Source organism: Rhinolophus ferrumequinum, chromosome 3 (assembly GCF_004115265.2).
Source record: "Rhinolophus ferrumequinum isolate MPI-CBG mRhiFer1 chromosome 3, mRhiFer1_v1.p, whole genome shotgun sequence".
Classification (NCBI taxonomy): Eukaryota; Metazoa; Chordata; class Mammalia; order Chiroptera; family Rhinolophidae; genus Rhinolophus; species Rhinolophus ferrumequinum.
In genome coordinates, this window is record NC_046286.1 from 78,350,752 (window position 1) to 78,373,685 (window position 22,934).

General features: G+C 38.3%; 1 protein-coding gene across 1 annotated transcript; it reads left to right on the top strand.

Moving 5' to 3' along the window:
* Nucleotides 1–949: 949 nt before the first annotated feature.
* Nucleotides 950–2,009, top strand: LOC117020864 (histone H3.3A). The gene has a single exon (XM_033103638.1). It carries the CDS (start codon nucleotides 1,054–1,056, stop codon nucleotides 1,462–1,464), a length of 411 nt encoding a protein of 136 aa, XP_032959529.1. The 5' UTR covers nucleotides 950–1,053; the 3' UTR covers nucleotides 1,465–2,009.
* Nucleotides 2,010–22,934: the final 20,925 nt, after the last annotated feature.

Here is a 22,934-nt window from a genome sequence, read left to right on the forward strand (position 1 = left end):
AAATTAAGCAATGAAATTCCCATTTTATGAACCTGGTAGTTTGAATTGGAAAATTAGACTTGAGGTTATAAAATCCTCATGAGTGAGCCAGTCATACACATTGGCTTCAGAACTCAAAGTGAATAATACCGTGTTTCCCCGAAAATAAGACCTAGCCAGACCATCAGCTCTAATGCGTCTTTTGGAGCAAAAATTAATATAAGACCTGGTCTTATTCGCATTAGAGCTGATGGTCTGGCTAGGTCTTATTTTCGGGGGAACATGGTACTTGATTTCTTCTTTTTCAAATACCTCTGGAAAGACTTTTGTCAATAGTGTGATAACATAGAAATGTGATAGTCTGCACTCTGGCTCTCTGAACAGTGAGATATTGGACTGAGAAAGAAGAAAAGTGAAATTTGGTAACATGAACAAACCCCAGGAATATACAGTAGTATTCAACTGAACTCAGATAACTCAATTCTCTACAATACTTGAAGACTTCTTTGCAGAAAATAAAGTTTCCAACTTTGACAGACCGTTACTTTCAACTGCAATATTTTTTTTAAGCTTAAGAACTACAATTATCATTTGGGTTTATATAATCACATTTTTTGGTAAAGCAGCAAAATCTAAATCTGGCTATCTTAAGCAAAAAGGCCATTTAAAGGAAATACTGAGGGCTCACAGTGTTGCTACAAGGCTGGAAAATGGAAAGTCACCAGGGCTCCTATGGCATCCTGGTCCAGGCCAAAAACCAGCACCCTCCAAGCTGCAGGCCACCACCACTACTACTGAGATGAATTAATCAATTCCATCCACATATTGTCGGGTCCTCTTGTTTCAAGGTCAAAACTTCCAGAGAGAGTGCCTAACTGGTCAAACTAAGTGACATGCAATTCCTTAGTGGTGAGATGTAGGAAGGGGGAGAATCCGACTCCTTTAACTTTCAAAGGAGAAGGGGGTGTTCGCAGCCGCCGCCGCGCCGCCGTCGCTCTCTAACGCCAGCGCCGCCTCTAGCTCGCCGAGCTCCAGCCGAAGGAGAAGGGGGGTAAGTAAGGAGGTCTCTATACCATGGCTCGTACAAAGCAGACTGCCCGCAAATCTACCGGTGGTAAAGCACCCAGGAAGCAACTGGCTACAAAAGCCGCTCGCAAGAGTGCGCCCTCTACTGGAGGGGTGAAGAAACCTCATCGTTACAGGCCTGGTACCGTGGCACTCCGTGAAATTAGACGTTATCAGAAGTCCACTGAACTTCTGATTCGCAAACTTCCCTTCCAGCGTCTGGTGCGAGAAATTGCTCAGGACTTCAAAACAGATCTGCGCTTTCAGAGTGCAGCTATTGGTGCTTTGCAGGAGGCAAGTGAGGCCTATCTGGTTGGCCTTTTTGAAGATACCAACCTGTGTGCTATCCATGCCAAACGTGTAACAATTATGCCAAAAGACATCCAGCTAGCACGCCGCATACGTGGAGAACGTGCTTAAGAATCCACTATGATGGGAAACATTTCATTCTTTAAAAAAAAAAAAAAAAAAATTTCTCTTCTTCCTGTTATTGGTAGTTCTGAATGTTAGTTATTTTTTTTTTCCATGGGGTCAAAAGATACCTAAGTATATGATTGCAAGTGGAAAAATAGGGGACAGAAATCAGGTATTGGCAGTTTTTCTATTTTCATTTGTGTGTGAATTTTTAATATAAATGCGGGGACAAAGCATTAATGCAAGTCAAAAGTTTCAGTGAACAAAACAAGTTTCAGCAGTTCAACTTTATAACAATTATAAATAAACCTGTTAAATTTTTCTGGACAATGCCAGCATTTGGATTTTTTTAAAACAACCAAATTTTTTATTGATGGCAACTAAATGGTGTTTGTAGCATTTTTATCATACAGTAGATTCCATCCATTCACTATACTTTTCTAACTGAGTTGTCCTACATGCAAGTACATGTTTTTAATGTTGTCTGTCTTCTGTGCTGTTCCTGTAAGTTTGCTATTAAAATACATTAAACTTAAAAAAAAAAAAAAAAAGGAGAAGGGAATTTCCACCTAGACTACATACAATGGGGGGCTTCACAAAATGGAAAGTAGTGTGCAAACAGTAAGGAGTACTAAATATTGAACAGCGAAAACAATTTACAAGTGTCCACTGCAGTCTACCCGTTTAGGTCCATTGAATTTTTTCCTAACACACACATCTCAGCTACAAGGACAAGCATAGACTCAAAGTGAAAGGGTGGAAATTGACACTCCAAGCAAATGGTATCCAGAGAAAATCAGGTGTAGCTATACTGATATCAGATGAAACAGACTTCAGGGTGAAAAAGGTAATAAGAGACAAAGATGGACATTTCATAATGGTAAAGGGGACTATATAACAAGAAGACATAACAGTCATCATATTTATGCCCCCAATCAGGGAGCACCAAAATATACCACGCAACGACTAACAAAACTAAAGGGAGAAATCGACCAAAACACAATTATATTAGGGGACCTAAACACAACATTGACAGCTATGGATAGATCATCCAAACAGAAAATAAATAACAAAATAGCAGCCCTAAATGACACATTAGATGAAATGGACATAATTGACATTTAGAGAGTACTTCATCCTAAAATATCACACTATACATTTTTTTCTGGTGTACATGGAAGATTCTCAAAGATAGACCTATATTGGGACATAAAACTAGCCTCAGCAAATTTAAGAAGATTTAAATCATACCAAGCATATTCTCTGATCACAAGGCTTTGAAATTGGATATCAACTGCAAAAAGAAAGCAGGAAAAAACACAAATACATGGAGATTAAACAACATACTTTTAAAGAATGAACAGGTCAAAGAAGAAATTAGAGGAGAGATCAAAAGATACAAAGAAACAAATGACAATGAAAATACATCCTACCAAAATTTTTGGGATGCAGCGAAAGCAGTTTTAAGAGGGAAATTTATATCATTACAGGCCTATCTCAAGAAACAAGAAAAATCCCAAATAAATAACCTCACGTTACACCTTAAAGAACTAGAAAAGGAAGAACAAATGAAACCCAAGGTCAGCAGAAGAAAGGAAAAAATAAAAATCAGAGCAGAACTAAATGAAATAGAAAACAAAAAGACAATAGAAAAAATTAATGTGACAAAGAGCTGGTTCTTTGAAAAGATTAACAAAACTGACAAACTCTTGGCTAGACTCTCTAAGATAAAAAGAGAGAAGACACTAATAAACAAAATCAGAAATGAAAAGGGGAAGTTATAACGGATGCCACAGAAATACAAAAGATCATCCAAGAATACTATGAAGGACTATATGCCATCAAATTCAATAACCTAGAAGAAATGGACAAATTCTTAGAAACATATGGCCTTCTTGGGCTGAACCATGAAGAACTGGAAAATCTAAACAAACCGATCACCAGTAATGAAATTGAATCAGTCATCCAAACCTTCAAAGAGGATCTAATACTAATCCTGCTTAAACTCTTCCAAAAAATTGAAGAAGAGACAGTACTCTCTAACTCATTTTACGAGGCCAACATTACCCTGGTACCAAAAGCTGGTAAGGACAACACAAAAAAAGAAAACTACAGACCAATATCCCTGATGAATACAGATGCAAAAATCCTAAACAAAATTCTATCAAATCGAATGCAACAATGCATTAAAAAGATTATTTATCACGACCAAGTGGGGTTCATCCCAGGGGCAAAAGGATGGTTCAGCATACGCAAATCCATCAATGTTATACATCATATAAACAAAATAAAGGACAAAAATCATATGATTATATCAATTGATGCAGTAAAAGCATTTGACAAGATACAACATCCATTTATGATTAAAACACTTAATAAAATAGGTATAGAAGGAAAATACCTTAACATAATAAAGGCCATATATGACAAACCCTCAGCTAATCTCATAATTAATGGTGAAAAACTGAAGCCCTTTGCTCTACATTCAGGAACACGGCAGGGCTGTCCTCTATCACCTCTGCTTTTCAACATAGTGTTCGACGTCCTTGCCAGAGCAATCAGGCAAGAGAAAGAAATAAAAGGATCCAAATTGGGAATGAAGTTAAATTGTCACTCTTTGCAGATGACATGATGCTATATATAGAAAACCCTACAGACTCCACCAATAAGCTATTAGAAACAATCAACGAATACAGTAAAGTTGCCAGCTACAAAATCAACATACAAAAGTCCGTTGAATTCCTATATACTAACAATGAAATCTCATAAAAAGAAATACAAAAAACAATTCCTTTTGCAATTGCAGCAAAAAGAATAAAATAAACTTAGGAATAATACCTAGGAGTAAATACCTAGGAATAAACTTAACCAAGGATGTGAAATACCTATATGCTGAAAACTACAAGACATTTTTAAAAGAAATTGAAGAAGACACAAAGAAATGGAAAGACATTCCGCGTTCATGGATTGGAAGAATCAACATAGTTAAAATGGCCATATTACCCAAAGCAATATACAGATTTAATGCAATCCCTATCAAAATCCCAATGGCATTTTTTAAAGAAATACAAGAAAAAAATCATCAGATTTGTTTGGAACCACAAAGACCCCAAATAGCCAAAGCAATCTTAAGAAAAAAGAACAATACTGGAGGTATCACACTCCCTGACTTTAGCTTGTACTACAGGGCAACAATAATCAAAACAGCATGGTTTTGGCAGAAAAACAGACACATAGACCAATGGAATAGAATTGAGAACCCAGAAATAAACCCACATAAATATGGACAGATAATTTTTGACAAAGAAGCAAAAACGTACAATGGAGAAAAGACAGCCTCTTCAATAAATGGTGCTGGGAGAATTGGAAAGCCATGTGCAAACGAATGAAACTAGACTGCTATCTGTCACCATGTACCAAAATTAATTCAAAATGGGTCAAAGACTTAAGCATAAGACCTGACACAATAAAATGCATAGAAGAAAACATAGGTACTAAACTTATGGACCTTGGGTTCAAAGAGCATTTTATGAATTTGACTCCAAAGGCAAGGGAAGTAAAAGCTAAAATACACGAAAGAGACTATATCAAACTTAAAAGCTTCTGCACAGCAAAAGAAACCATTGACAAAATAAAGAGGCAACCAATTAAATGGGAGAAGATTTTTGCAAACAGTGCCTCTGATAAGGGGTTAATATCCAAAATATACAAGGAACTCATGTAACTCAACAACAGAAAAACAAACAATCCAATTGAAAAATGGGCAGAGGACCTAACGAGACATTTCTCCAAAGAGGACATACAAATGGCAAATAGACATATGAAAAAATGCTCAACATCACTAATCATCAGAGAAATGAAAATAAAACCACAGTGAGATATCACTTCACCCCGGTTAGAATGGTTATCATCAACAAGACAAATAGTAACAAGTGTTGGAGAGGCTGTGGAGAAAAAGGAACCCTCATACACTGTTGGTGGGAATGCAGACTGGTGCAGCTGATATGGAAGGCAGTGTGGAGGTTCCTCAAAAAATTTGAATAGAATTACCATATGACCCAGCAGTCCCTCTCCTGTTTTCACCCAAAAAATCTGAAAACATTTATACATAAAGACAAGTGTGCTCCAATGTTCAATGCAGCTTTATTTATGTTGTCAAGACATGGAAACAACCAAAATGTCCTTTGATAGATAAATGGATAAAGAAGTTGTGGTATACATGCACAATGGAATACTGTTTGGTGGTAAGAAAAGATGAAATAGGACCATTTGTGACAACATGGATGGATCTTGAGATTATAATGCTAAGTGAAATAAGTCAGACAGAAAAAGCAGAGAACCATATAATTTCACTGATATGTGGTATATAAACCAAAAACAACAAAAGAACAAGACAAACAAATGAGAAACAAAAACTCATAGACACAGACAATAGTTTAGTGGTTACCAGAGGGTAAAGGGGGAGGGGGGTGGCAGATGAGTGTAAATGGGGTCAAATATATGATGATGGAAGGAGAAGTGACTCTGGGTGGTGAACACACAATGGGATTTATAGATGATGTAATACAGAATTGTACACCTGAAATCTATGTAATTTTACAACAATTGTCACCCCAATAAACTTTAATTAAAAAAATGCAAGCAGATTATTAGGAGTAATTGTTCCTTAATTTGCAGAGCCTAATTATCAATTATCTCTATCAAAAATCTCTTTGGTTCAGACCGCTTCTATTATCATGCTGATCCTATGGACAATTATGGAAATCACAGCCATTTTGTCTCTGATAGTTAAGTCAAACTATTTGGCCTCTGCCACCTCTGGGTCCTCCAGTAAACTCTAAAATCAGGTAGCCCATTTCTACTATGTGGGATCCTACCAGAATCCCTAGTTTTGAGAAAATAGCTCCTTCCAGAAACGGTGTTTTCTTTACAAACGTATGTCTGAAGAACTTGTCAAAGGGAGTGGATTGTAAGAATTTAGGATAGAGTTAGACAAGATATTCATGAGGGATCATTCTATATTTCCCAAGTATAAAATAATCCATTCTTTTATTCTACACCAAGAAATGTTTTTATCTGGCCCAATATTTTTGTGGGCGAGGGTTGAAACCAGGTTTGGGTTAATCAGCCAAATAAATTATTGGAACTACATGCAGCTACCCAGGCTTGCTCTGAGAGTAACTGTCGTGCAAAGCATCCAGCGGGGCGTCATGAGGGGTCTCTGGTCCCGCTCCCCACATAAGAACACAGGACATGGTGAGGCCAAAAAGGAACACCCACGGAGCCATAGATAGGAGAGTCTTACTAATATTTTCTCGCTGGCGGCACTATACTCTCACTGGAGGCTGGATCCACACTGTCCGCAACCCACCATCCTAACTGCAATCCGCGCTTGCCAGCTCTGCCACCATCTTCTTGCTAGCCCCCATTTGCTGCTAGCGTAGCCACAGCAGTTATATTAGTGGCCAATGGCTCACTGGTTACAGCTGACGGCCAACCAGCCACAGCTGACGGCTATCTACTACCCAAGCCAGCACCTTTCCACATGAGGCTGAGAGCCTGGAAACTGCTCTCTGGGGCTCTGTCCCCACAGTAACATATCTGGTAAGCACATCCATATTGAAAAGTTTGACCAGATATATGATTACATTCCTCCCTATCAGTGAAGCACCATCAGTCTTTCCTATACGTGCTCCACAGATACTTTCCCATAAAATTTGCAAAGCCCTGGAATTCTTACCATGTATAAACCTTTTCTTCCAAGGAGTGACTTTGTAATTTGTGCTCAAGTCATGTTGAGATTCAACTCCAGTTATTTCTCTGAGCAAAGTATAAAATAAAGCAGGTGGGGAATTTAGAGAATAGGCATCTTCTTTCAAGAGATCTTTTTCTTCAGTCAAAAGAAGACAAGAGTCTTGAAGCAGGAGGACAGTCTCTCCAGAGCAGGGAAACATAGAGGGTAAGGATTTTGGTCACTGAGGTCTGAGTCCTCTCATGGACCCCATCCCGATGCCCAGGGGCCTACTTTTTTCTGATGGATGACTACATTTCCTTGGAAGTGACATACAGAGTGAAAAACTTATTTAATTTATGTTATTTGGCACCTTTTAGGATCAAAATCTGCTTCTGAGTTTTGGCTATTGCAGCCTTGTAGCAGCAAGATAGTAAATTTTTTTTCATCACGGTTACGCATCATTCCTGAATTTCATTCCAAGGCTTTAACTGAGAATTGGAGATTTGAGTTTATTTACTCTCAGACTTTATGCCATTCAATCTTATCAGAAGCAGCCACCCATTAATTTTTCTTATCTTTGATGCTCTTTTTATGGTGGTGACAACGTGGTCTGCCAGAACCTTGTCCTCATTGGATCCTCAATCACAGATATCCATAGGCAACCATTTCATTCATTATCTTATCACGGTGAGCCATGAATTATCAGATTACCATCCCAGAAAAATAATAGGACATTCAAATCCTTGTGCACTATCTCAGATTGAAAACCAGTCTCTAATTCCCCATATTTTCTTTGTCTGTTACTTAAATCTCCACTTCCTCATACGAATTTCTAAACAATTTAGTTAAAATACTGTGTAGATTCAAATCCTGGCTCTGCCATTTATCAGCTTTGTGAATTCAAGCAAGGTCTCTGCACTTCAAATTTCCTCATCTGGGAATCAGGACAGTTGGTGCCCATCTCAATGGCTGTCATGAGGATGTGGGAGTGACTATGTATACATACTTTAGAACAGTGCTTGGCATATTAAATGTGCTCAATAATTATTGGATCATTGCTATAACAACAATAGTAATTATTGTGGGAAAAAGGAGGGGTTCTATAAATAAGACAGTCCAGTTTAGTGGGTAAACTATCTCGTGAGCGCTCAGTAGGTGTTTAGCCCAATGCTAGGTTTTTACCTGCATTACCTCCAGGAATTCTCACAACCTTATGGCTGAATATTATAAATATTCCAATTTACAGTTAAAGAAATTGAGGTTCAGGAAGGCTAAGGAATGTACTCACCTCTACCCTGCCAGATGCACGTGATGAAGTCTGATGGATTTTTCAAAGTCTATACCCTTAATTACCCACTAAACCGGACTGTCTTATGTATAGAGTAAAACAGATGTTGACAGTTCTAAAATTTGTGGCAAATATATACAAGGGTTTTTTGTTTTTGTTTTTTTGTCCTTTATACCTAATATTCGTAATTCATCATGTTCATTATTATTTAAAGTATTTAATTCCTGGGAAAGCACCTGCAGTCTTACAGAATAATTCCTAACTTCATGGAAGGGCATTCACTTATTGGGACTTCTTATCTGTGGCACTAACATTGTTTTCCTTCTTTGGAGATTTAATGTCAACAGACACAGAAAGAATGACAATTCAGAAAGAACCTAAGGATGGTTATGGTTATATTTCTGAAGTGTTGAGTTTTTTTTTTAAACTTTTCTATCTTTTTCTTAACAGGACTGATCACTTCATCAAAAACTGTAGCATTTAAATCTCTCCTCTCCTCTTTGCAATCACTCAGCCCTTTCACAAATAGGTCGTACTCAGAGAAGCTGAGCCCTTGCATTTGTGCATGAGCCTGATTGCAGTCTCTTTGAGGACAGAACCTTTTCTCATTACAGCTTAACTACCAATGTATGTCTAATCCCATCTGAGCATCTGTTTCTCAGAGGACCTGAAATGATAGTTTGCCTAATTGTCTCTGGTCCAAATACAGTTATCAGATGCATATTCTTAAAAAAATATTGTCATTATATCGCTCTCCTGTTTGAAGTACTGCAGTGGCCACCCTTCATTTAAATGAAAACCTTTCCACTTGATTTCCAACGGCCTGGAAATCAAAGGGTAGTTATCAGTATCCTTTTCATAGTCTGTTTTACTAAGCGCACTCCCACGCCCACCTCCCTCAAGCCCCAGCAGTCTCCTCGCTGTCCTTCAAACAAACGAACCTCTTTCATGCCTTCAGTTGCTCATGTTGTCCCCATCTCTTAAAATGCTATTTCTTTTCATTGAACTTATTTGAGGCTAATTTTTAAAGAATCGATGCTGCAATTGCCTATCCAGACATTTAATATTTAAAAATTATATCTAGATACCACTGGCATATTCATTTTTGAAGTAATGTATGTAATTTTCAGAAGACAAACTAAAGTAATATTTACTTCCAGTATTCGTTTAACCAGTATGTATTTACTCTGGACATATTTACTCAATAGACAATAAACACTGTGGTAAACACAAAGAATCTATAATTCCTGTTTTCAAAGTGTGATGGTTAGTTTTGTCAGTGGGTTGGGCTACGGTGCCCAGTTGCTTGGTCAAACACCAGTTTATGTTGCTGGGAAGGTATTTTTCAGATGTGATTAACATTTATAATCAGTTGACATTACATAAAGCAGATTATCCTTCAGAATGTGACTAAGCCTCTTGCCATGTTTGAAGGCCTTAAGAACAGTAATGGAAGGTAAGAAGAAAGAATTCTGCCTCAAGAATGCAGCATAGAAATTCTGCCCGCATTTTCAGTCTGTTGGTCTGCCCCAGATTTCAGATTCGAGATTTCATCAACTCTCACCTGAATTTTCAGCCACCCAGCCTGCCCCACAGATTTCAGACTTGGTAACTCACACAATTCTTTGTAATCAGCTCCTCAAAGTAAATCTCTGTTTGTACATAAAACTATCCTGTTTCTCTAGAAAGCCTTGACTAATACACAAGGGTTTTTCTTTCTGTTGTAGAGATGAAAACTTGGAAAGGTAAATGACAGCACAAGACAACAATATGTTGCCAAAATAAAGCATTAAATTGTACCGTGTTTCCCCAAAAATAAGATCTAGCTGGACCATCAGTTCTAATGAGTCTTTTGGAGCAAAAATTAATATAAGACCCGGTATTCTATTCTATTCTATTGTATTATTTACATTATTATATAAAATAATATATTATATTATTTACATTATATTATAAAAATTATAATAATATTATAATGTAATTAATATTATTATATTAATTACATTATATTATATGACCCGGTCTTATATTATATTAAAATAAGACCAGGTCTTATATTAATTTTTGCTCCAAAAGGCACATTAGAGCTGATGGTCTGGCTAGGTCTTATTTTTAGGGAAACATGGTATCTGTCATATTTTTGCTACAGACACTACATGCTCAAGTATTCCAAAAAAGGATAAATCGAAATGGACTACTAATCTCAGTGAAGCCCAATCACTCAATCACTTGGGTGTTTAAAATTGAAACAAATTAAAACTATGAAACTAATTTGTTGATATTCCAAACCCACCTTTTTAAAAAGCATATCCCACATTTGGTCTATTTTGGCTTTTGATAAAGTATGTTTCTGCTGAGATAGAAGAAAAGAGAAAGCATGACATAGTTAAACCTAGGTAAAACTAATCTTGTAAGTTGATAAAACAAAACAAAACAAAACAAAAAAACTGCTTCATAAAATTTCTCTTGTTAAAGTGTCTTGGGAAAACCCTAGTTGGAATTGAAAGATCCCAGTTTAAAACAGGACAGAAAACTGTGATTTTCCAACTTACAAAAAAAAAAAAAAAAGTCCCAAACCAAATTGTGTCATTTGCTTCATTAGAGAGGCAATTTTATTTTAACATGACATTTTTTAAAAGACTAATTTGTTTCATTTTCCCTGTTTTACCCTACCTTTTCCCACATCCACACCTTCTTATGCAAAACTTTTCTAAATTTAGCAAAGTCAGGTTTACCTCCCTTTTCATTGCAGCTGACATTTTTGATGTTGTGGTTGTTCAGTCATAATCAATTGATGGGATACACAATCCAGAATAAAGAATTAATAATAAAGCAAACATTTCTGTACAAAAAGCCTTAGTGTCTGAAAAAGGACTGTTATTCAAATTATGCAAAGAACACTTAAAACTCAACAATAAGAAAACAAACCCAATTTAAAAATGGGGGATAAAGCTACACAGACATCTCACCAAACAAAATATACAGATGGCAAACAAGCCTACGAAAAGATGCTCTGCGTTATATATCACAAGGAAAATGCAAATTTAAAAAAACAGTGAGATACCACTACACATACTGCACCACGTACTGGCAAGGATGTGAAACAACAGCAACTCTTATTCATCACTGGTGGGAATATAACTTGGTACAGCCACTTTGGAAGACATTTTGGTAGTGTTTTATGAAAGTAACATAAATTACCGTTCAATCTAGCAATCATACCGATTGGCAACTACCCAAACAAATTGAAAACATATCCACACAAAACCTACACACAGATGTTCATAGCAGCTTTATTCATATTTGCCAAAACTTGGAAGCAACTAAGAGTCCTTCAGTAGGCGAATGGAAAAATAAATGGTGGTATATCCAGACAATGGCATATTATTCAGTGCTTGAAAAGAAATGAGCTATCAAGCCCTGAAAAGACATGAAGAAAACGTAAACATACAAAGTGAAGAAAGTCAACCTGAAAAGGCTGCATACTGTATGATTCCAACTATATGACATGTGGAAAAGGCAAAACTATGGAGACAGTAAAAAGATTAGTGACTGCCAAGGGTTGGGGGGAGGGAGGGATGAGTAGGCAGAGCATAGAGATTTTAGGGAAGCGAAATCATTCTGTATGATACTACAAAGAGAATACGTGCACATACATTTGTAAAATGTACCTAAAGACACCTTCACAAAAGCATCCGGAATAATGTTTTGACCACATGTCTGGGCACTGTGGCCCAAACAAGTTGACACATAAAATTAACCACCATATCTCCTAGGTCTTGAGCAATCGCATCTCTTTCTTTCATCGAAGTTTCCCTCAGCTCAGTGCTGTCATGCAAGTTTTTGTGGACACCCACCCCTTCCTGAGAGAAAGGATGATAGTACCTGTGTTTCTAGGGAAAGAATTCCTTTTGCCATTAAGAAAAATGTAATGCAGCTATAAGGGCAAATGTTTATTTGTTGAAGGGCACACTTAGAGTTCAAAGAGTTTTCTACCTGGTGAAACAACAGATTCTGTTTTAGTAGCAATTCACAAGGCAATCCCCTTCTCCTGTATCTTGAGTCCTGAAAGCAAATGCCACTTAGTAATAAACTTTCTTTTTCACCAGAATATCCCTTTAAAAAGCCTCTAGGTTTTAGGAGTCAAGTTGGCTGATGCAACCCACTTAGAAAATAGCAGTTTTTCTTGAGATAAGTGTAACCATTTATCTTACAAACCAGTGGACTTTGAGAGAGTTTTAAAAGAGAGTTTTAAAAATAATTAAGAGGTGTTAATTTGTCCATAGACTTCAAAAAGGGAACGAGGAAATAGAATTGTCCAAAGTTTAGTTGCCAGGGCTGTCTGAAATGTAAATGTTGGTTGACATTGAGCTGTGTATCTGAAAGGAATGCAGGCTGTTTAGTGCCTTCCTGAGCAGGCTGGCCCATGAATGTTGGCTGTCTGTGAAAATCCGACTACAGCCCGCTAGCCTCATAAAAGGGGGAGATGGTGGCCTTCTCCCTAGGCAGCAGGATACATGTCCACTTGCTACTTCTACCATTACATCTGCTAAGACTTGCTCAAAGAAATGCCATCTTCCCCTACACTTGCAAAAATAAAGCCAGTTTCCTTAGGACTTGCAGACTTTTGGAAGCAATCTCCATCATCAGTGTTCACCAAAGCCTCTTTGGACAGGTGAGAAAGTATGACCTTGATCTTTCTTCTTTAGCCAGAGATCCTTTCCTTTCTTCTCCACTGGGCATCACAAAAACAAGAGGCATACGAGGAGGCAACAGGACTTTACCTATATTTTTTTAGTCCATATTGTCTCATTTAGAGAGAAAAGAATCTGCTTCCAGGGCCCACTTCTAGACTTTGAAAAAACCAATTAGATGTAATTCATACAAAAAAGGTAAAATTCTTAGTCCATTTCAAAACTACAACTATGCAATGCATCCATTCATTCAATAGATATTTGTTGAGCAACAGTGTCCCAGGAACTGACAGAGGAATAAGGAAAGCAGACAAAGATTTCTGACATCATGGAATGTAGGTGGAGAGAGTATTGACAACGGTTCATGTGAACAAAGATTCAGTGGTTTTACTTGATCTCTTATGAACAAGTCTGACATGGCTGCTACCAAAAAATAAAAATACAAACTAAGACTGCATTAGAAAAAACATATTGTCCCAACTGAGAGAGATAACAGTTTCTCTATATATTCTTTGCTAACCTTCCTATTTTTTTGGTTCTGAGAATATTTTAAGAGATCTTGATGAAGAACAGAACCTATAAAAATATACTGAAGAATCGCATTGAGGTAACATGGAACATCTAGAGAGCATCAATATGCCAAAGTTATAGGGTAGTATATTTTGGTTTGATATGAGAAAGAGGCTGATGAAATTGCCTAGAAAATTATGACCAATGTGGCTCCATCAATAAATCTATGTCCCTCTAAAGAATACATCATTTGTTGTATGGGATGATGAAAGTTTGTTTCTAGACATTAAATTTTAAATCCCAACAGGATATCTTGGTGGAAATGCCCAATCAATTGTGAGCTAGGCATCGGGAGCTTGATACCAATGTCAGAGAGACAGATTTGGAAATTACCCACATAGAGGAGCGTGAGAGAAGCAATGAGGGGAGGTAAGTGCTCTGGGCTCATCTTTCTTCAACAAATATTTAAAATAACCCCAGAGGGCTGTGACATCCAAAAAGAAAAAGATTACACTCTCCTGAACTGGAGGGCATGGGGGATAACAGGACACTTGAATGCCCTCAAAAGGAAGCCACCTCTCAGTCCAACGAAGAGGCTAAATTTAGAGCAGTCTTTGTGGCTTCATTACTAAGGTTAGAGAGTTACCGAATCACTTTTTTTTTGGCAAGAGGGTAATACATAATGAAGCTGAGACATTGCAAAATGAAGAAAATGTATGTTATCTATACACTGAGAAAACAAAATCTTTAGGGAATAACAAAAGAGCAATGCTGCCAACTTAGTCTTACTCAGCAATACTGCCAGCTCAGCTGGGAAAAGAAGGGATAGGAGGCAGGGCCTCCAGGTTGTTCCGTGACACCCTTATATTGCAAATATTGCCCAATGTTGAGAGAAACATGCTCACACTATGAGAAGCCACAGCCCTGTGTGAATGACTAGAGAGAATGGGAAAAAGGGGAAAAATAAAGGTAACACTGGCACCTTTATAACAAAGGTAAGACCTTTGGGATGTGGGACTCAGACACGTTATAACAGAGCGATGTAAGTTAAATTCCAGAATAGCCTGGTGCTAATGGTATATTGTCAGAACCTGTTAGCCGGAAACCGGCTGGGTGTAATAGAGAATGCTGCAGCGCGGGATGTTCAATGCAACCCACGTGAGATGAACGTTAGAAGGCAGGGATGAAGCAATAAAAAGGTAGGACTAGAAATGAAGGGTCAAGATGACAGGCCAAGGAGTCTGGGCTCCCCCCTGAAGATAATGGGATTTGTCAGAAATTTGTCAGGAAGGGGAACAACAGATTTCTATTTAGGTTGGAAAAGGGGATGCCAGTGCAGGTGCTCACAAGTGCCTGGTGTAGGCCGGAGACCCCCAGAGGGAGGCCAGTGGCAGGTTTTTGCAATAAGGTGGTCAAGGGCTGCACGGGGCTTGTCGTAAGGACACCTCTGGGGAAGGAGGGTGGGGTGGGAAGAAAGATTTTGACCACGGTTTTTTAGTAGAATCATGGAGTTTAGAAAGCAGTTCTCTAACAGTCAACTTTTTAGCCAGAATTCTTCTTCTTCCCTCAGGCCATTTTATAAATCATTCAGTCCATCAGACAATACAACGTTCTTGGAGGAGAGGAGGAAGGGTATATATAAGCAATATCACCTCACTTCGCAAAATAAAATTAGAGACACTCCAGGGCTGACTGTAGAGCTTAAGACAAGGTGCTGCAAATGCATGGGTTCCTGATGCTGTCATCCTCCATTTCCTCTTCCTTTTGAGAGTCTTGTCATGTCTGCAACACATGGGTCACAAAGGATGTGGATTCTACATTTAAGCTCTGATTATAACCAAACAAAGCTCTTTCCATGCTTCCTCTCAGCACTACCAAGAACACTGTAACAACTGCGATTCAAAAAGGAAAGCTCGAGAGAGACACCAGATCTTCTAAGCTCAGCCCTTGTAGCAAGCCTTCAGGTCACATCACAAGTGTACTGGATAACTTAAATTAGCATTTGAACACACACAGACGTGAGTTAAGTTCAAATGCTCACTCTCCTGCAGAATCATATGACCTCAGCCAGGTCCTCAAAGGCTCTAAGTCAGTAATGTCTGACTCAAAGGGGAGTGGAGACAATTTAGACATAACATTTGAAAAGCAACTGATACCAGATGGGCATACATATCAGTGATTAATAGTAACTTAATTTGGCTGCTAGCAAAAGAGACCCAACTCCAGTGGATTAACCACAGAAGGGTTTATTCTCCTTCAGAAAAGAAGTCCAGAGGTAGGCAGTCCGGGGCTGGTATGTCACCTCCAGAAGTCTTCAGGGGCTCAGACACCTCCTATTTTCAATCCTGAAAGTCACCTCATGGTCAAGATGGCTGCTGGAAACAATGGAGGAAGAATTCATCCCTCCTTCAAGGGAGACTTTCCGAAGTAATTTACATTTACATCTCACTGATCAGAACTCAGTCATACGACCATACCTAACTGCAAGTAGACTGGGAAAATCTAGTTTTTCAGTTAGGCACCCTACCCTAGGTTCTTTCACAAAAAAGTGAGAATTGACATTTGATAGGCAATTAGCACTGTGTCTGCTACAACTTATTAAATGTTAGTCCCCTTCTCTTTCAATATAAAAACATTTAACATAGAATTTAATATCACATCCTTTGTTTTTATTCATCAGTGGCACAATAAATGGCCAAATGAAGAATATTCCTGGATCTTTTAAGAAATTATTGATATAGCATCCAAAATGTTCAATGTTCCTTGACTTAGGCAATAGATTAGTTCCAGAACAAAAATCCATCTCTACTGATTAAAAGAGATTTGGTTCATTTTTCCTTTTATCAGATGAGAGCTTTGTCTCTTATATTGTTGTATTTTGCTTTGGCTTGCCATTTTGCATTCAATTTTAATACAAACCTAAGTCTAAATTCCAGATGCAGTCATCTCTAATCATTTTCTTAATTGGCTCTTTTACTTGTCCTCTTATTTTAATGATTCTTAGAGCATTTGCACTTCAGATTCTTTTGAAAGCTTAAGGAGGTTGAAATAAACAAATCCAAAGATTCAGTACTTGTTCAAGATATTTCTTTGATTATTCTTCAGCTCCAGTGCTTAAATAATTAAGAGGTAGTTGAAAAACCTAGCTTCCAAGGCACCATGTAAAAAGGATTACCATTAAAGTAATGCCAATGATCTCTTACTATCTGGGAATACAATAGAAGTTTTCATTCATTTCAAATATGATGCCACTGAATAGGCAACAAACTACTGAAATCCATTCTAAGGAACATTAGAGCCTTACAAAATTACAAATTTCCAGAAGTAGAATTGGTTATGGCCAAGTGCTTTTAAGGAACTAAATCTAACATGACAGGAAACAGGAATTGCTACGCTACTGCATTTAATAAAATAGACATTTGAGAGAGGAAAAAAATCACAAGAGAATTGGGAAAACTCTTAAGATAAAAAGCAGAATGTGACCTATGATGCTATTTAGAGGGCAAAATGCTGAAAAGTTAACAGTTAAAGATTACTCAACAGTTATGGCTTAAAGAAAAAAGCATGATAGTAAAATTCATCTGGTTAAAACAAGTGAAGACATTTCTTTTTTTCTTTTCTCAGAGGCTCACTGTCAGAGAGAGCATATTAGGAGGTGAAAGAACAAGCTGAGGCAAAAAAATGAGTTCTGATCATCTTCAACTAGAAAGCAAGCCTATTTTCAGAAATGAATCTGCTGTCATTTCTCTTCACCTCGTGTACTTGACCTGATTTCCCATGACACACTCCAGCACCCTGTCGCCTCTGGATTGACCTCTGTTTCCTCACAGACTCCGAGCTATGCTGCGTACATCTTCAATATGCCAGGCACAGCCCTGTCTTCACGTCTTCCCTCATCATCTTCCCTCCTTAGGAAAGTTTTCGTATAGCTACATATTAACCATCCTTTCAGGACCTGCTAAAGCCCTGTTTTCTTAAGTTGCTGCTCTCGTTATAATCTTTTTTCTTAATTCTCCTGTACTCAGGCTCTGACATACAATAGAGAATAAGTACAGACTAAACACATTTGAGGTCCTTTTACATACGTTGGTTTTATAACTAGAGGGGAAGTCACCTGGACTGGAAACCACATTCCATATCCAGATGACCTAAGTGTGCCTGATGCAAAGCTGACCACAGACACTGGCAGCGTTAGAGAGGGCAACCGAGAACCCACTGCCTGCACGTATGTTTTTCCCTTTTCTCTCTGTATACCATGTAATACACGCAATTATTAATTCTCTCCCAGGAACAATTAACCATTCGCACCAGACTATTTTTTGATGTTCTTGGTGGTTGTCCTCTTTGAGACCTGAAGCAGCAGGAAAAAGAAAGAAGTGAGTTGAAGGGTTTGAATTTCAAAGACTGAATTGGCTTTGGTTAAAAGTTTTTGCCCTTTGACAGCCTCCAAAGGATCTTCTGCGAACCCTGTGGGATTCTAACAACCACATGACCATTTTATTTGGTATTTGCCAGGAAGTCTAGGGATCCAATGCATGTCTTGCCCTTTTTTTTCCTTATTTTTTCAACAAATATTTATTGAGCATCCTCTGTATCTCTAAGGAATGATCCTGCGTACTGAGAATACAGCATTAATTAACATAGGCAACCCTCTGCAGTGGGTTGAATAGTGGCCTCCAAATGTGTATCTGTAGCATATAAATTCAACTTATTTGGGAAAAGGGTCTTTGCAGAGGTAATCAAGTGAAGGATCTGATCTCAGGATTAGATCATCCGCATTAGGATGGACACTAAATCCAAGGATGTGCTTAGAAGAGAAGAGGGAAATGGAAACACAGACACTGAGGAAAACACGGGGGAGAAGGCTACATGAAGACAGAGGCAGAGATTGGAGGGATGAGCCTGGGAGCCCTGCAATGCCACACACTGCCAGCAGCCACCACAGGCTGGAAGAGGCAAGGATGCCCCCTGGAGCCTGCAGAGGGAACGCAGCAGCACCAAGACCTTGACTTCCGACTTCTGGCTCCAGAGCTGTGATAGAATACAGCTGTTGTTTAAAGCCACCAAGTTGGTGATAGTTTGTTTTAGCAGCCCTAGAATAGTATTACATCCTCTCATGGAACTTATCACCATAGGGAAGAGAAAATACCCCACAGGAAAGTGTGATATCGTGAGTGGTAAGTGCATTAAGAAAACAAAACAGGACAATATGAAAGAGTGTCATTAAGAGCTACTTTAGATTAGAGGGTGTGGAAGACTATTGAATCTCTTCCAGGATTTCCTGAGAAATACTATGTGGGGGAAAAATTATTATGTCCAAATTCATTAACTCATTAAGCAACCTTTCCACATGCATATTAAAGATTATTTTCTTCTGATCATTTTAAGGTGTTGGTGAGATGGCAGCATTTCCAGAGATCTGGTCTAGGGTGTCACTGACACATTCCTAATGACCTGGAAGAGACAGTACAAATTACCCTGAATTATAGCCATAGCACATAACTTAAGACTAAAATAAAGTTGTGAAATAAATCACTTATCCAGGAAATAGATAGCAAATGTCCTCACAATTTAACATCATCTACATCATATTGATTGTTTTCATAGTATTATGCAAATGTTGGGGATAAATAAAATAAAATAGATATGGTCCTGGGCTAGGGGCATCTGCAGTCTATGGGGAAATATTGACGTTCAATAAGTCATTTTAAATAAAAAAGAATGTTTAAAAACAAATACAGGATAAGAGAGGGGGTGGGGATCAAACAGGGAGTGCTGACAGTAAAGACTTCCCTAGCTCATGTATTTCCTTTATTCAACAAATATTTCCTGAGGACCCACTCCATGCCCGGCCCTGTTTTAATAACCTGCGATAGATCAATGAACAAAACAGGACAAGCTCCCTGTTCTCAGGGGGGATTCCCCTACCAGAGGAGACAGTCAATAACAGACCCAATGGATTATTCAATATTTTACAAATAGGTAAGTGCTATGAGAAAAGGAAAAAGTAGAACAGGGTAGGGAATATTGGGAGTGAGAGGCAGAAGTCAGGCTTACCATTTATACAGGGTATCAGGGAGGAGGTCATTGAGAAGGTGACATTTGAGCAAAGATTTGAAGGAAATGATGAAGTTATCCAGCCAGATATGTGAGCAAAGAGAATTTCAGCTGTGGCAACAGCCAGTGCAGAGGCCCTAAGGCAACGTATACTTGGCATATCCAAGGAGCAGCAATGAGGCCAGCATAACTGAAGTAGAGAGAAAAAGGAAAGAGGAGTAGGAGACAAGGTAACACGGGACCAGATCCTTTGGGGTCTCCTAAGGTATCATGGAACTTATTTCTCTTGAAATAAATGAAGAGCCATCATGAGAAGGGCTCTTCCTTCATCTTCACGTTGTCTAAGTTACTTCATGGTTCAACTTTCATATGTTCTTAACTTGATTATCACAGATATTGTCTATTGCCTACAGAAAGTTTATCATTTTATTTCCACATAACAACCACATATATATTCTTCCCTGCGACCCATACATAACACAGGAAAATTGCATAACAATGAACAGAAGGGCTTGCCAGAACTGTGACAGGAAAATGGCATTAACACATTTATTAAAGGTGAAAGAATAAAGCCCATTCATAAATCAAAGTGAGCTAATTTTGAAATGTCACCTAGCCCATCATCACTCTGGGAAGGAGTGGGAACAAAGACGAATGGCTTTCCAATTTACATGGGGTTGGGGGACATCTGAGCATCAAGTCAAATGCCTGAGTGTTTTTCATCCCGTTAGCAATTTAAGGTAAAACTGGGCCAAGGGAAAATTTTCCACTTTGAGCAGGACAATGAGAAAAAAATTAAACTGAAACATTAAGAAAGGGGAGAATTTCTCCATATTTGAAAAACCGTTCAAAAGCACAACCTGACAAGAAAATAAAATGACCCAGAAGACAGTCAGTCTTTGATGCTGTTCGCCAGCTGGTAGTTCTCCTCGACCAGAGGAGCGCCATTAGATGGGTGACAAGGAAAAGAGAAATCTTGCACAAGTGCAAATATCCACTTTGAACCAGAAACTCTTCATGCAATTTTATTCTTCAAATAAAATCACCATCTCTAGTCGCTATAATGACACAATTGCAAGCCAGGCAACTCCTGGGTAAGAACAGGATTTACAAAAGTGGGATTCAGTGGACTCAGCCTCTTATACCTGAAACAGCGAACGCAGATAGCTTTCATGCTACATTTCCAAAACAGGCTTAATGGTCTCAAGATATCATGTTGTGCATCCACTTATAAAATAAATGTGTCTTGGGGATGTCATGTACAGCATGGTGACTATAGTTAATAATACTATATTGTATATTTGATAGTTGCTAAAGGAGTGTATCTTGAAAGTTCTCATCACAAGAAAAAAGTTTGTAACTGTGTGGTGATGGACGTTAATTAGACTTATTGTGGTGATCATTTTTCAATATACACAAATAAATCAAGTCATGTTGCACAGTTGATACTAATATAATGTTATATGTCTATTATATCTTGATTTGTTTAAAAAATATATATTTTTAAGGAAAGTTCTTATAAATTGTCAACAGTTGGGGGAGCAGGCAGAGCAGTGGAGATGGGAAGCTATGCTTTGCATTTATCTGAACTATAACTCCTATAACTGTGAACAACAACAAAAAAATGCATCGATCCCCATAAACATAGACTCTGTTAAACAAAAGGTCCTGGTGATTATCTTAGACAATACCATCATTTTACTGAGGAAACTGAGCTCACTAGACAGAGGATATGTAATAGTTCCATGTCTCTGTCAACTGGTTAGTGTCTGTAAGAGGGGAATTTTGATGCTTTGAAGAAAGTCAAAGTGCTAGAAACTCTCCTTAATTTGTTTCTCCTCCTGTTAAAGTCAATTCAGTTCCAAACAGGGGCACTTGCACTACTCAACTCCTGGAGGCATCATTCATACCGTAGCCTACAGCATGGCTCCTTCTAGAGGAATGTCGCACCGTCTGGGCAGAGGTCCTTCCCAAATGTTCCTTTAGTTATGAGTCTTGGGTTAGGTCAAAAAGATGCACTCACTCCCAGTGTCGATTTTAAAACACACTGCTTTGGCTTCATTATTTCTGAAGTTGGTAAGTGCAAAGTTCGACTGAAACCAAATCAGAAGACATTGCCTTTGTGTGTGTGTGTGTGTGTGTGTGTGTGTGTGTGTGTGCGGGGGTGGAGGGACTCTACCTTGCTAGGTTCTCTGGCTGGGGCCCTAGAAATTAAACTGACAAAAGACAGACCAACAAGATAAAAAAACAGTGTATTAACATGTGCAGCGTACATACACACAAGAGAGAGGAGTAACTCAAAGGGGTGGTTAGAACTTGGGACTTATGTAGCGTCTTAACAGGAAAACAGTGAATTTTGGGGAAAGTGATAAGACAATGGAAAAGGGGTTTAGGCTTTTAGGGGTAGGACACTTTGAGAAGGTAAGTATATGAGGGGAAACTAATGGAAGATCAGTCTTATTATAGTAAGGTTAAATATGTAGTTTCCTCTCCCTTCTCTCTGCGCTAACAGTGTAGAGATGTCACTCAGGATTTTGAATCTAAGAGTTGTCCTCCGGTTCCTGGTATAGGAGAATGAGACATCTTTACAAATGGAAATTTATGTCCTGCTTTTAGGCAAATGAGAAAAAGGAAAGGGCTTTTTTGAAATCTGTTTCTTCATTGTCTTCAGCTCAAAATAATCCTTGTACCAAAATGGCATATTTGGGGGTTTCATATTCAGATCCCCTACATTATTTCCAGTTGAATTGCTGACAATCCCTGTGAATAGGAGGTCATGGTCTCCATGGCCAGAAATGATCTCCTCAACTCCAACGTCTGCAATCCCAATTCAGGTCATCATTAGCTAGATCTATTGCTATGGGTTCTTCATGATAATACAGAGTTATTCTCTAGCCTCTCATCTCCTGTCTCTGCTCTGCTTTTCCCACTTTACTAACACAAATTGTAGTTCCCTATAATCACCTTTATTATTATTATTATTTTTTGTGCTGCCATAACTTTGTTCATATTGTTTCTTCTCCTTAGAGCACCCTTCCCCTCAACCATCACCTGGCCAATGTGCATACATCTTTCGGGACTCAGATCAGATCTGACCTTTCAGAAAGTTGCTCAGTCATCTGCTCTTTAATCCACTGGCTATGAGAAGTCACCTTACTTTAAGCAAAAATACTCTGTGCATTAAAATTTCTTG

Bases quoted from the DNA above. Each gene is read 5' to 3' on its own strand.
- LOC117020864 (XM_033103638.1), top strand. From the start codon at position 1,054: ATGGCTCGTACAAAGCAGACTGCCCGCAAATCTACCGGTGGTAAAGCA.